The following is a 14,886-nucleotide window of genomic DNA, read 5'->3' on the forward strand; positions in this document are numbered from 1 at the left end:
CCTACTTTTTTCTCTTTGATTCACGGATCTTTCGATCAAGATTTTGAATCGCTTGTTTCTCAGGAAAAACTTCGACGTCGTGTCGCGAGTCTCTCGACGTAATTGAATAATTTTGACTTGTGATCAGCAGTGTTTGATCAATGCAAAAGAGTAGTTCGGTATTTTAGGGAGAAATTCATCATCGATATAGTTGACTGCTCCTGAAGGAAATTTTCCTCGAAGATGCAACGACTCAGCGAGATCGCGATTCGTCGCTAGTCGACGATCCGAGTTTATATATATATATATATACACACACACACAAAGATATATCAATCTCCGAATTGATTTGATCGAACAGAATGTTATCGTCATCCGTATAAAGGCGTGAGTGTTTGATCTCGTCGGCGTTCGCCTCATAGTCGGGCTTTATCATGCAAATATGGCATCGACACTCGGTTGTTGTGACGATGAAAAATAGATTTATCAAGGTGCTGCTGCGTGACACACCTAATAAAATTGTCAAGATCAGAAAAATACGTGCGACTCTCTCTCTCTCTCTCTCTCTCTGTTATGTGCTAAATAGGAAATCCCAATGGCAATAAATATCTATTTTATTCTATTCTACTCTACGTCGTCAAGTCTCACGTTATAACGCAAATGACGAATATTTCATACAGTGCAAAATACAATCGCAATCTCGCGGTGTAGTATTATACATTCGCCAGGTAGAATTCGGACGGAGTAATAGCAAGCGATGCAAATCGCGGGACAATGCGAACGAAACCCGCTGGGATGGAACGAGGAGATGAGAGACGTTATCCTGCAACCGGACGAGGGACTCATAAGACGGCTGATCGCGAAAGCCCAGATAACACACAGTAGCTAATGCTACTGTAAATTTTTACACTACTTTGTGGTATTAGCCGTCCCCGAAGAATGGCTTCTAATCGGATTGTAATTAGGGGAATTCCATTGTCAAGCGGTGTCCCAGCATTAGAACGATTATCCGCGCGACTTCGCGTTACCAAAGGACAATTTTATACCTGTTGGGACTCTCTCGCCGGCCAAATTTGAAAGAATAAGCGACAAAACCGTTAGAGACACAGGTACGGAATATTTATCCCAAATGTGCGTATAAGATATATTGCATATACCTTGTATTTTTACTTATTCTATTTTTCTCTCTTTCTTTTTTCTCTCGTAACTAAAGTAACATTATTATCATTATTATTATACTAATCAATCAATCAGATTTTCATTGGTCCTTTTTTACAAGTTCTTGATTGCATGTCAACGAAGTCTTTTCAATCTGATTTTCGATCGATAACAAAATCTGCCGGAATACTTTAATTATTCGACATTTGCCTGATGCATCTCATTTACGCGATATATAATCACCCTACATTAAGGATTATCTCGAGTGATGCAATTTCGACCCCTCCCCCACAACTTGCCGGTAATTAGTCGATGAGTCAATAGCCGTAAACTAATTGATAGGAATCGCGCGTACCGCGACGAATAATCCTGCAGTGGGCTCGATTCGCACGACAATTCGCGAACTTTAACGCGTCCGTATGTCCGTGCGTCGTGCAAATCGAATTTGCGTTATCGTGTATCTGCGTAGGATATGGAAGGCCTCCTGTATAATAAGCTTAATTAAGAAAATATTATTACGACTGACTTGTACTTTCGCCGAAACTACAGCCGGACGTTCATAAATCTTCAAATCGAATTCGCAGCGCGGAATCGTGCCATCCTCAAGATTCTTAAGATTACCGATCCGTGAAAACATTGCAAAGTATATCTCCGATTGTACCGTTGATCCAAAGAGCGACTCGAGGTTCACGCCTCGTCAAATACAAGAGAGAAAAAGAGAGAGAGAGAGATTTGATCTTGAAGACAACAAACCGCCGCTTTGCGTGCTCAAACCAAACGATGGAACTTTTACATGACGGTATTCTCCATATACATATATACGTCGCGTCAGCTTCGCTTGCTGTCTCTCCATTCTGTTCCCGAAGCGCTCGAATTTCGTCTAACGCGGTAACGAATAACGTAACGTTGTTCTGCTGGTAAATCCACGATCCACGAAACGGTTCAGTCTCTCCCCCCCCCCTTCGCCCCCTTCCGCCCTCTTTTCCCATTTTTATTTTTTTTTAACGATCGTCATTTGCATACTATGGAAAATAGCTGTGATGGTTCTTTTTTCTGGAAAATTCGTCCCGTAAACAAGGGCCCGTGTTCCGCGGGCTATTCCCCGAGATTAAATGATCAGCCCTCGTACATTTGCGTATTCATGGAGTTCTTGGTTCCATAGCTATCGTTCCGGTAGCTACGGTCGCGTCACGCCGTGTGTCGCGTATAGCTGGCGGAATTCATATAGAGATACATTTCCGCCGTAGCCCGCCGTAAACAGACGTTCGCTCTCTCCGTTTATTCTATAAAAGTCAGCAGTTCTTGGGGACTCGGTTTATCCGGCGTACGACCCGAGTCGACAAAGCCTGGTTGCGCCTCGGGGGCCAATAACGCGACGCCCCTGACATACAACCACGAAAGAGCGACTCCAAACCCCTTTGCCGCTCCTATGCCGACGTCGCGTGGCGATCTCCTCGTGTCGGTTAAATCACCGTTGTTGTCATCCGTAAGAGAGCCACCTTCGCGGCGGCAGGAAAAACCAGCGAGGGCAATTTACGGGCCGAGGAGTCCACGTCGTCGCCGGCGGTATTTTCCGCGTTGTAAAAATAAAAGAAATTTATTGCGATTAATCCCCGGAATCGCGCAGTTCGTCATGCATTTGGTTCTTGTTGTTTTTTTTTTTTCAACATACTTCGAGGCACATCCACAAACTGTTGATTAATCGACGAATGAATACGATTAGATCATTGAGATGAATTTGGAACGCGTGGTGATTTCTATCTTTTACATAATGTATAAGGTACAGATAGAGATAAAATCGGTAGCCTTTAAAGCTCAAGCTGATGATTTTGATGATTCGGTTTAATTCAGCACTCATGTAATTATATTTTCTTTGATGCTTCATTCTTTAGTACTATCTATAATCTGTACTCTCTACTATCTGTAAACAGTACTATCTATAATCTATATTCTCTACTATCTATAATCAGTATTATCTATAATTTGTAATCTGCGATTCGCTCTCTCTCTCTCTCTCTCTCTCAGATATTTTTATAATTTAATCGGAGATATTTCGTAGAAGTTATACGATTTTCAACGAAATTAGTGTAAGAACGCAATCAGATAATTAATACGTCTTCATTTCGTTCGTTGCTGTTTCGTATGCATTTACAGACCTATCTTAAACATTTTATAGGCTGCGGCTTCAGCCGTTCAAGTCTATACCGGACTACTTAATCGCACGACTTTCGCTTCGTTTATCTCGTAAAATTCAGTGATTCTTCGTTTCATTCGGAGACAACAATACGCGCTATGGCCTCGGGGGCCAATAACGACGTCCTTGATAACCCGTCCTCCCTCGGAGAATCAGCGTCGAGATTCATTCCCCCTTTATGTGGAGAGAAAGCCAGCGTCAATTTGAAGCACACATTATCCCGCCGTCTTTATATCGCCGGTAATTAATTCCGCCATTTGCCTCGCGCGTCCCAATTAATCGCGTAACTGTCGCGATACATACGCGTAAACGATCGAAGCCACGATTGAAACGACGATTTTTCAACATTTTCGCGGTGTATGTAAGGTCCTTTCTATCGGAAAAAGATTCATAGGATTTACACCGACCACGAGACGCGAAATTTACTCAAAAAAACAAAATTGTCCCGCGCGCCTTTCGAGCACGACAACGATGATGATAACGGCGACACCGGCAGTAGGACTGTGCGAATGCAGGCGCACCGAGCGATCTAACTTTTAACACTCGCCGTTTCACGTCAGTTATGGACGTCGGTAATTCCCGTTGGGGTGGCGTTTGATCTTCGCGCCGGTTCGCCGAGCCCATTGTGAATTGTATCTGCTTCCTTTGCGCCCCCGATTCCGCTCCACCTCGCCTTTCCGCGCCGCGAGCAGAGCGAGCCACCTCTCTTTTGCAGATTTAATGCTGCCTATTGTAGGACCCAGGCGGTGCCTTGCATACCTTCCTCGTCGTCTCCTTCCTGTCTTCTCGCGCTCCTGCCTCTCCTTTCGGCCGTATCCATGGTCGTAGAGCTCCCGTTTATTCGTCCTCCGCAGATCCATGATGTAACAATTACGCCCACGAGTTATCACCCTGGCGGCGACACCAAGATCGCGCGTCAAAGGAACACCTTCTCTTCTTCCCCGCTCGCACTGCTAAACGAACAGAAGCGATCTCTCTCTCTCTCTCTCTCTCTCGCGGAGGTACTGCTTTCTACGTTAGCACTTTTCAAGAAACAAGAATCATTTTCGAGGAGGACGCGTCAGAGTCAACAATGAAAATCCGAATCGATATCCCGTGATATCCGTGTGTTCCTCCAAACAGGTGAAACGAAATCCTATTCACGATTTTCGTTTTCATTTATCCGGCCTATCAGATATTTTATCTATCACTTTAAAAAAATCGATTCGCACGCGCATTATTAACTAGAAATATGAATTATGCTTAGGACGAACCGGGTGTTAAGGATAAATAAATCTCACATCCATCAGGCGTCATATGTGCCTTCAACTCTTATTAACTAGAATTTTTTACTTTATACACATACATATAAAGTTAAAAATCGCGAAAGCAACCCTAATTATAATGTTAAAACATATGTACGACGCCCGATGTGCAATTAAATTAAAATTAAGACAGAAGAATTCTGTAATCGCGGCACGAGATAGATCTGTTCTTTTTCGTCGCGTTATGTCATATCATCGGTAATTCAAACACGCCAGGTGTATATTTGACTTTCGGCAGAAAGGAGAAAGAGAAAGAGGAAACGATTTCAAAGGAATCGCGCGGAGAAAGAGAGAAACTGCGGCTGAAACGAAGGGACATATCGCATGCCTCGAAAAAAAAAGGAAGCAGGGAAAAAGAGAATACTGGTTCGTATGCAAAATGATACGGAAGAAGCGCGCGCGGACAGAGTATATACAAGGATCGACAAAGAGAAGAGATCGAGGATGCAACAAACGGCGACTACGCCGCTGCTAAATAAACTGAAGCCTCCTCTCTGTACAGCAGCCCAGGGGGGCCCCGCGGTGCTGCGGGAACGAACGCGGGCTGCTCTCGCTGCACACCCCGGCGTGACTGCTGGGATTTTATTAACTTCTGCACAACGGCGGCGCGCCGCACATTTCGCTCGTGGAGCGGAGAGAAAACGGAACCGACCTCGAGCCCGACAAACAGCCAAATAAAGAGATAGTAATTATTGTGTTTGTGCCCGGTTTATTTCTTCGCCGCTGGCTCATTCGGATGAAACTCCGGCTACCTCATCACCCGCCTCCTCTCCTCTCTTTCTCTTCCCTCCTCTTCCTCTCTTTCTCTCTCTCTCTCTCTCTCTCTACCATCCTCGTGGTACGTCGCAAAGTACACCTTTGATGGACTTGGTTTTGTGCGTCACCTCACAGCCGACTCGTGATCCTTTTTTCACCTTTCTTCCGCGTATTCGAACTGCGACATCGCGGCTACAGAGCCGAGTTCGAGCGGATGAATGAAAGTATTCCGACTTGTGATCCGTTATGCCGATATAACATGCCCGCACGTGGCAATGAACACCCCCTCCCTTCCTCCTCGGACGAGCTCCTCTCCCGTCGTCTCTCTCTGCCATCCTCTCCTCATCTCTCCTCGCGAGACCACCCCCGCCGTCCTCCGCCTTCCTACATTCACGGAGAATCCCAAATGATCGCGAAATAACCGCTCACTTATATCAATTCACCGGCTGCCTCTTTGTAAAGGCGCATTCACGCGTGACATCCACGATACTATCCCTACGCGCGTCAAGGACCGCTCTCTCCTCGGCCCCTCGGTACTCCTGTTCAGTGGCGGATTACCGAACGGGCGCGTTATCCACGAGGTTGGAAATAATTTGATCTCCGTTCCCCCAACAGAGAGAGAGAGAAAGAGAGAGAGATCACGTAGATTATTGAACAATTATATTTCAAGCGCTTTCTTCATCGCTCTCTTTGGCTTCTCCTTCTCTTTCTCTCTTCGAAACCTCTTTGATCCGAGACTTTCCGTCATTTTTTCCACGTGAGAATCTAAAGTCGACGTGAGAGATACGGGCCTCCGAGTGCCTCGCTCCGCCACTGCCTCCTGCCTGTCTCTTCTTCCTGCTCTTTTGGTGGACGGTAGACGGTCCTTTTTTCCCTTTATCAACGCGTAATCCCCGAAATGATCAAGCCCTCTCGACGATCATCACCCATGCCGACACGCCGCTTCGCCCCTTCCCCCTTTTCCGCTCTCATTCTCTCGGTCTCCTTTTAGTAGCGCGGAGTATAACAACGAATCATTCTAGTCAATTATCTCGAACGCGTCTAACGGTCCGCATTATCTATATCTCCTCTTTCTCGCTCCATTGTCGTGCACTAATTGCCCTTCGGAATATACGCGAAATTGCCACTGCGAGTCCTATTAGATTACGATTTGCGGTGCCGGCGATTGACGCGGCCCGATTGATCGCTCATTTCGACACGCTCCCGGATTACACAATCGATAATACGAATCACATTCGGAAGTGGTTCGGAAATTTTTAAGTAGACGAAAAACATGTCTAACTACCGTCGCTATAATATTGAAGCACGTGGGATCGCAACGCCGATGAAATGGCATGTCGTGAATTACGTAAGGAGATTTTTTAAGAAAATTGTAAGGCTAAATGAATTTGACGGAAGAGTTCGATGAAACTTGCTGACTACATATACACTGAAATATTATCCAATGCTCCTGATTCCACAATTAGGAGATATTAAAAATAATAAAAGGTAGAAATAATTAATTTGCCGCGTTTTTTTTCGATTAAGAATTGTTGGTTGCCCCGAAATCGTAAGCGCCGCGAGCGACGACGAACGCGCAACCCAGGACAAACTCGAAGAACCTACGGAGAGAGAGAGAGAGAGAGAGAGAGAGAGAGAGAGAGAGATAAGGTCGTAAACACCTCGGCGAAGTGAACGCAGGTCTATGAAAACCGAGGCTTATCGTCCCGGTCGTCCTACTTATAATCAGAGAGAGGAAAGAGGCATTTTACGAAATTGTTCGATGCCTTTTAGCGGCTTAATCGGACAGGATAGAGGCAGAATCCGCAGACACCGATTACGCATTGAGGGCCGGCCCGATAGAGGAAGCAGAAGGAAGCGGAGGATCGGCCTCGAGGAGGAGATGATCGTCCCCGAAGGGATTTCTCCGGCGGGTGACGCCGCAGCGTGCGATTCAGGAGACAATGGCCAGAAGAACGGGGAGGAAATATAATTGAGCGATTTGAGACGTCGTCCTGCGCGGGGCGAAGGGAAAAGAAGGCAGGAGGAGGGCGCGAAGGAGGCCAGGCAGGATGGGAGACAGATCCGGCCCGATAAAGTATAATTATTTTCCGATAGAGTGGAAATTATTCGGGGACGAGCGTCGAGCTATTGACGATATTCATACTTTTATTAAACGGTTCATTCTCTCCTTCTCTCCCTCCCTCCCTCTCTCTCACTCTCTCTTTCTCTCGTCTCTTTCTCGCAGATCCTTTTCCGTTCCGACACTTATTTCAAGACGCAATATTACACACGACGCGAGTAACCTCGAGTCGGATGATTGAGTTTCGATGAACGGATAATTGTCTTACGCCGGAAGCTCGTGCATTTGTGGACATAAGTCTGCTTTAAACTAAAAAAAATTGTTTAGAGCAAAGTTTAATTCTCGTAAACGAGACAATCTGTTTGCGAACATTTTAGTGTCCATTCACGCAAATATCGATAAATCAAGAATGAAGAGATGGAACCTTGCCGATCACCGATCGGCGCGTTTGTGGTTTCCAGTTCTGAGGTCAAAGAGACATGTGTGTCGACATATCGTTGGGACGATACTTGCCGATTAAGCGGCGTTAAGAATCAGCGTACGAGTCGCGCGGCGTAGCCGCGGAGAGACCGACTGGACGGAAAGCGTAATTTCCACACGATAACGGCCGCGGTCTACGTCTCTGAATCAACATATACACGCGTGTACATATAAACGTATGTCGTCGGCGAGATTTTTCTCCAAAGCGGCCGTAATGTCGCGCGAGAATGTGCCTCCGCATCCGTTCCTGCGAGTATCTTACTTTATGAAGCCTGGAACGGACCCGCCCTGCTGATGACACGTTGATAATGATACTCCGCAGCTATTCACGAGCGAGTAACATTGTTAACTTTGCAATACAGCGGACGAGCGGAGTGAGAAGGATGAGGTGCAGGAGTTGGGGAAGGAGGTGGCGTCGCGAGGGGGAGGGTGGTGAGGCAGAACGAGGACGACGACGACGACGACGCGGCTGGAGAATAGGAGGAAGGGGGATAAAGCGACACAGAGAAAGCGAGATCTCACCCATTGTAAGGCAGGGGATGATAATAGGTTGACATCTGCACTCAGCAGCTCCGGTTCCAGCAGCTCGTTGGAAACGCAATTAATATTCGTAATTATGCCACATCCCCACCTACCGCGTCAGTCGTCCCTCGCCCACCCCGCACGGCGCGATCTTGCTCTCTCTCTCTCTATCTATCTATCTTTTCCTCTCTCTTCCTCTCTCTCTATCTCTCTCTCTCTCTCTCCCTCTCTATCTTTCTCCCTTTCTATCTCTCTTTATATCTCCCCGCCACGAGCGGAGGCTGTTTCTTCTTGCCTCCTTCGTTACCTTCGTCCTCCTGTCGAAGAACGAGATTTAACGAGATAAGTTGTCATCGCGATATCTCACTACCTTTCTTTTCTTTTCTCCCCTCCTCTCTTTCCTCCTATTCTTTTCTTTCGATATTGTTTTTTTTAGCTACTAAGAAAAATCCCAGGGACGATACGGTTTCGTCGTCTCGAACGAGGCGAATCTTCGCCAGGCGGTGTGCTGAAATGGTCACTGAGGGTGCGATAAGGGGGTTCATTCTCTTATCACCCGACGATACTTACAATAATTCCAAATGAAGGATGATTTAGAAATGAATAGAGTATGCGTAGAAAAGCGTAAGACGCAGCGAGAATGAGAAAGAAAGAGAGAGAGAGTGTATGTATAGATTCTTATTCGAACGTTAGTCGATCGAGATGAAACGCGAGGGTAATTAAATAGCGGGGTGACTTAACTCGGAACATCAATTCCACGCTATATCGCAAAAGAGGGTAATGTATAAAGGACACTCCTCGGGATGTCCCCGGCCGCGTTTGTGGAAATATTGACGTCGCTCGTCATAATGAATGGAATTTATGCGCGGCACCGAGACGACCCTCTCCATTCTTCCACCCTCCCGGATAAAACCGTCACATTCAGCGTAATGTCACATACCTGCCGCCTAATTTAATTGCGGGAGACAAGCGTGGAAGGCCTCGAATCCGCGATCTCGCTCTTTTATGGTCATTACCATCTCTCTCGAGAAAACGAAAGAACGACTGTACGATTATGTTCGATTTCTGTACAATTATCGCTTTCACGCTCATGGTAAAAAAAAAAACGATAGTTCTTCCGTTAATCCTGCAAATATCGTCAAATTCGAAGGATCAATCTCGAAATGCAACGCTTCGCAAGCCATTGTGTATTATTATTATCCCACCTTGACGCTACGAATGGTCTCACTTACTACCGTTTTCTCCGTGCTGGAGCTTGAACGAGCATTGATTTGCGAATAATTTAATATCCGATCGTCAACGTGACGCCGTCGTTGACGGGAAAAAACGCACGCTGAAGGAAACGGAGAGAGCGGATGATAAGAGCAATTGCCGCGGTGTCGCGGAGTTTCGCTACCACGGATGCGGGGATAACTGAAACGCGCGTGTTTCTACGTTTTTCACGCGCATCCAGTCTCCGTTGCTGCAAAATATATAATCTCGCACAAGAAGAAGGAGGAGGAGAAAGAGAAGGGGTGGAAGAAGACAGATGCGGTGGGGGGTGGGNTCGTCCACCGTAAGCGCCCTCCCCGCTGTCCAAATAGAAAATGGATTAAGAGCATCGAGGTACAGTTTCGAAGCGGAGTCGTAGATATTATCGGTAATAGCGCAATTATGATAATGGCAGGTAATTCTGCACAAAATTCAGACAGAGCGAAAGAGAGGGGAGGAGGACGTAGGTAGGTAGGCGAGAGAGAACGGGCGGCTGAGAGGAGCGCGAGGGAGGTTTGCGAAGGGAGAAAGAGAGAGAGAGAGAGAGAGAAAGAGAGAGGAGGGAGCAAGGATGAGAAAATGAGCGGGAGGGAGATAACCGGGCGAACTGAGACTGCTAATGAAGGAAACAGTTAGATTCAAACGGCCTCCAATAATTATCCTGCCAGCCATCCATATTATAGTCCCGACAATGCACGAAATTGTTCACACTTCCCTTGACAGTACATCTAACGCTCTGTAGTTCCTGAACGCCGAATGGAAAGGGGTGGGCGACTGACAAGGGAGGCACCGATGCATTCGAATTCTTACGTCACGCGGTTGCCACCCCGCATTGAACGTTCCGATGCATTTCTTCCGCTTTTCCTTTTTTTCCCTTCGTTCCTCTACCGAGCGAAGTCCCCAGTGTCCGAAGAACACACGTACAGAATTCTGGATGACAACAACGTCGCGTTCGCGACAATCGTCCGGATACGCGTCTAGCGAATTTCCCTCGCGAGGTAGAATTCCTTTCTTTCAAGCAGGGTGTAATCAATGGTATGCGTGTGCGTATGTATGTGTGTATGTGTGGAGTTTTCGATCGCGTCCCCACTGTTTTGATCGTGTTGACATTTGGCATCTCGACCGGACACTGAGAAGTGAGAATTTGCAGATTCACCGCCGCCAACAAGCTTCGTGCTTCTCGGTAATGCCCGTAATAACTCGATTACACCGGACGACGGCGTCGCGAAAGAAAAGAAGCGGAGCAAGCCGGCGCGCGACAGCGGAATCAATCGGGTCGTCGGATGGATTCGCGCTCTCAGCGCCGGTCAGCGCGAAAATTAAAAGGCACGGAAGTGACAGCCGCTGTATTAGCGCACCGACGCGCGGCACCTCGTGACGTGGACCTCTTTGGAAATATATAGTCGCGACGGATGAATACACGTCGAACGATCGTGCGGACCGGCGAATTCATGTCAAATCGGCGGGGTCGGAGGGAGGGGGGAAGGGGGCTCGAACCTCGAAGCCAGAAACCCCCGGCCTCGCGGCGTTGATGTGTTGATATTAGTAGAGCTAATTTGATAGTTTAATCAATTTCCGTAAGCCGACGGGAGTTTAATAGTGATGTCATCATTTTCAACGGGGCACAATGAGGTTAATCTCGCTCGACGAGCTAATATTCGGAGAGTTAACAGAGTTTCAAATGCAGGCAGGGCCGTCATTCGCCCCGGTATCCGTTCGCGAGCGACAGAGACAGAGAGAGAGAGAGAGAGAAAACGATACACACGTACACACATCGAGGTATCGCGGGGCAATGAAAAAAGGATAAACCCAGTCGCGCCGGAAGAGACTTCAATTGCGATGATACATCGCGATACGATCCGCCCGCGTGACGATTCGCCGCGTTAAATGATCGTTGCCCGCGGATCAGTGAGAATAATAAAAAAGTCCCGACTGGTCCGTTTGTCCGTTCGTTCGTCGGCGCGTCCGCAATTATTTCGGAATAATGCAAAATTTTTGATCGTCTCTCTTCCTCGCTCCCTCTCTCTCTTTCTTTTTACGAGATGATTTAATACATAAATCGCCGCATCGCCCGGGGAAAAAAAAAGAGCGAAAGGCGGGAATTACTTCAGTGCGACGCAGCGCGATAACGCATCATAAAACAATTCGGTCGCGCCCCGACAATTTCTCCCCTTTTCGAAATTTTCATCTCGAATTTATCTCGCATGTTTAAATCTTTAATAAATGGTTCACTCGCTCGCTCGCTCGCTAGCGCGCCGCATTACATGATTTACTCTATTCGATGTATAACGTTTACGCACGAAGAGCGATTGCGAATACCCGCCCACTCCGGCAAACCGTCAAAGTATACACTTGTTAATTACACGCGTGTATCAAGCTCCAAGTTTACCGGGGAGNGGGGGAGGAATCGGTCAGCGAAGCGGAATTTCTCGTCATGGCATTGTATCCGTACGATCGCGACACGAACGAGCAACCGAGACGATAAATTTAACACGATCGATAAGCACAAAGGAGCGACTCGCACTTTAATTAAGAGAGAAAGAGAGCGCGGCATTTTTCTGACTTCTCGTCAGATCAAACGAAAGTACGTGCTCTGTCGTACGTGCGATATGCGTGCGTACGTGTGTGCGCGTGTTCGCGCGCGCGCGCGCGCGAAAGTGACTGCCGGGAGATGGACGGATTACGGAAGGGGGTGGAATTAAAGATTCGCGGATGTGTTTCGCAGTTTTCGTTCGAGCGGCCCTGCATACGAATCCCTGAGCGGGCATATTAGGTGGAAGTACGCAGTTAGAGGCAATAACCGCTGTCAATAGAACCCGGCCTCTCTCTCTCTCTCTCTCGCTCCTCTACTCCTCCACCACCTCCTCTTCCTCCTTCTCTTTCTACTCCTCCTCCTCCTCTCCTGAAGTGGCACCCACTCGAAAATGCTACTCGCTAAATTAGGTAGGTTATATGGGTTTCGTTTCATTTGCGAGCAAACTTTAATAAACGCTAAAATTGCGTAAAAGAGCGAGGTTTTCAGACGGACGAATCAGGGTCGGGCTGATCTCTCGTCGACGGAGACGAAGGCGCGCACACACACATACGCATATACTGTATACGAAACGGCTGAAAACCACCGCGCGGAATATTTGTCCGCGATTATTACATTTTCTTGGATGATGAATACAAATATAGCAGGCGGTCTTGGAATATTACAAGAGAACACGCGCAGGACGAAGATGGACGAAGTGGGCCGAGATGTTCCGATGTTTCTTTTTTTCGCGAAGGAAACAGACAGACCCCGTATAGCACTTCCAAGGGACGTCCCAAACAACACAATGTCCAAAATCGGAACATAAGACATCTATACGTAGCGAGATATATATAACTTACAGTTTACGAAGACCTTCTTCTTCTTCCTTGTCACTGAGCCACTGAAGAATAAACGTTCGTTCCACCCGTAGTTGAATCGTGTTATTTGAATATAACAGTCCTTTGGATTCGCTTCTGAAATTTTGTTACCGAAGAGGTTTTTTTATCTGCCGTCAATTCATATTAATGGAAAGCAGAAAAATATCTTAACCTGTAATTAGGTTGTTCTAACACGACCTCGATTTCACATATAAAAACGGTGACGACTCGTAGCGGACATTTTGGAACTACGCTTTGGAACAATAATCCACCCGGCAACGGACTACTTGGCGTCATCTGTCGCCGTCGCCGAGAAACCAGTTGCGTTTAAAGGGTTCGAGACTCAACTAAAGTTGCGTTCGGAAAACACAATTGTTGAATAATTCGTCAATATTGATCGCGTCAGCGAACACAACGGTTACACAACAATTGAGTAATTCGTCAAACTTAATTGATTTGAATTCAAAGATGTAACAATAAAGACCGAAAATTTATAATAAATGAAAATACGGATTTGTGTTGCACTTCAGTACACTCGCGGTATTTAGACATATTTGAAGTGCAGCACAAGTCTGCATTTTCATTAATATTATAAATATAATTTTGTGGGCAGCATATATATGTAGTTTTTTTCTTAAATATGTTTTATTTGTAACTCAAATTATTAACAAAAAAGTTGGTCGTACTTGAAAAAATAAAAAAAACACTTTCACTATCATATTTAAAATACAACTAAAATCTAAACTCAACCATTCATCCTCTCCAAAATCTGATGTTCCAGCTCCTCAAACTCTTTTCTTTTGTTTTCCAGCATTAGTTTAGCCGCTGATAAGTTAGGCGGTAAATCACGATACGGATCAAAAAATTGCTTAACATCAGCCAGATTACCCAACAATTCCAAATATAATTTGTATTTTTCCTTTATTTTTTCAGGATAAAGTTCCTCGACCTCCATATCACTTAAATCAGACTCTAATTTCTCCTCAGTCTCCTGATACTCCTTCAACTTGGCAGATAAGAACATCATATCGCAGTATAAATCGTCCTTACAAGCAGTAGTTGTATTTTCAAGGGAATGAATTGAGTCCTCCAGATGGTCCAATTTCTTCAGCAATCTCGCATAACTTCTGTGTAATTTATTGTACTTCTGCAACAAATTCCTCTCTTCTCGTTGTCGTGCTTTCTCTTCTGCAATCCTACGTTCTCTAGCTACACAAATGGCTGTTTCATCGAACTCAGAAATCTTCTCAGCCCTCATGATGGAAGCCACTTTATCTAGACCTTCCTTTACATCACTGGGTAGTGTTTTAACTTCGAGATTCAATTTGGACAATATATTTGTGATCTCTTTGGTCAGTGCGATATTTTCTTGATTCGTCTCCAGAATACCTCTCAGTAAGTATCGCATTTCCACGGCATCCGCGTTATGATTTGAGGCTTCGGAAACAGAGTCGCTATGCGACAATCCCTGTTGCTAATAAATATATAATTATAAATTAACACATTATCATACGAAATCATTATTCTTAATCCATAATTCTTACCTCGCTATTGTTATCCATTGTATCAAATTGAAATGAAAATAATAATATTCGACCGACTGTTTATCGTCATTCCCGTTACACCGTTGACGGTTCTTTCTGTTTCTCAATTATGGGTTGGGACAACCTTAAAGCTCGTTTCCATCACCATCATCTAGTTAAGGGTTCCTCGTTTTAAATGGCTGCATCCCGAGTTGCGTTCAAAAATCCACACTATGTGCACACTACTGAACACCAGCTGTTCTT

At 45.9% G+C, this 14,886-nt stretch overlaps 1 protein-coding gene across 1 annotated transcript; it reads right to left on the reverse strand.

Moving 5' to 3' along the window:
* Window positions 1–13,762: 13,762 nt before the first annotated feature.
* On the reverse strand, window positions 13,763–14,778 carry LOC106741012 (AUGMIN subunit 1-like). Its single transcript, XM_014612569.1, has 2 exons — window positions 14,644–14,778; window positions 13,763–14,573 (listed from the first exon to the last, which is right to left on the reverse strand). Exons 1-2 carry the CDS (start codon window positions 14,659–14,661, stop codon window positions 13,845–13,847), a joined length of 747 nt encoding a protein of 248 aa, XP_014468055.1. The 5' UTR covers window positions 14,662–14,778; the 3' UTR covers window positions 13,763–13,844.
* Between the last annotated feature and the right edge of the window lie 108 nt (window positions 14,779–14,886).

This window comes from Dinoponera quadriceps, unplaced genomic scaffold (assembly GCF_001313825.1).
Source record: "Dinoponera quadriceps isolate SergipeBrazil2010 unplaced genomic scaffold, ASM131382v1 scaffold367, whole genome shotgun sequence".
NCBI lineage: Eukaryota > Metazoa > Arthropoda > Insecta > Hymenoptera > Formicidae > Dinoponera > Dinoponera quadriceps.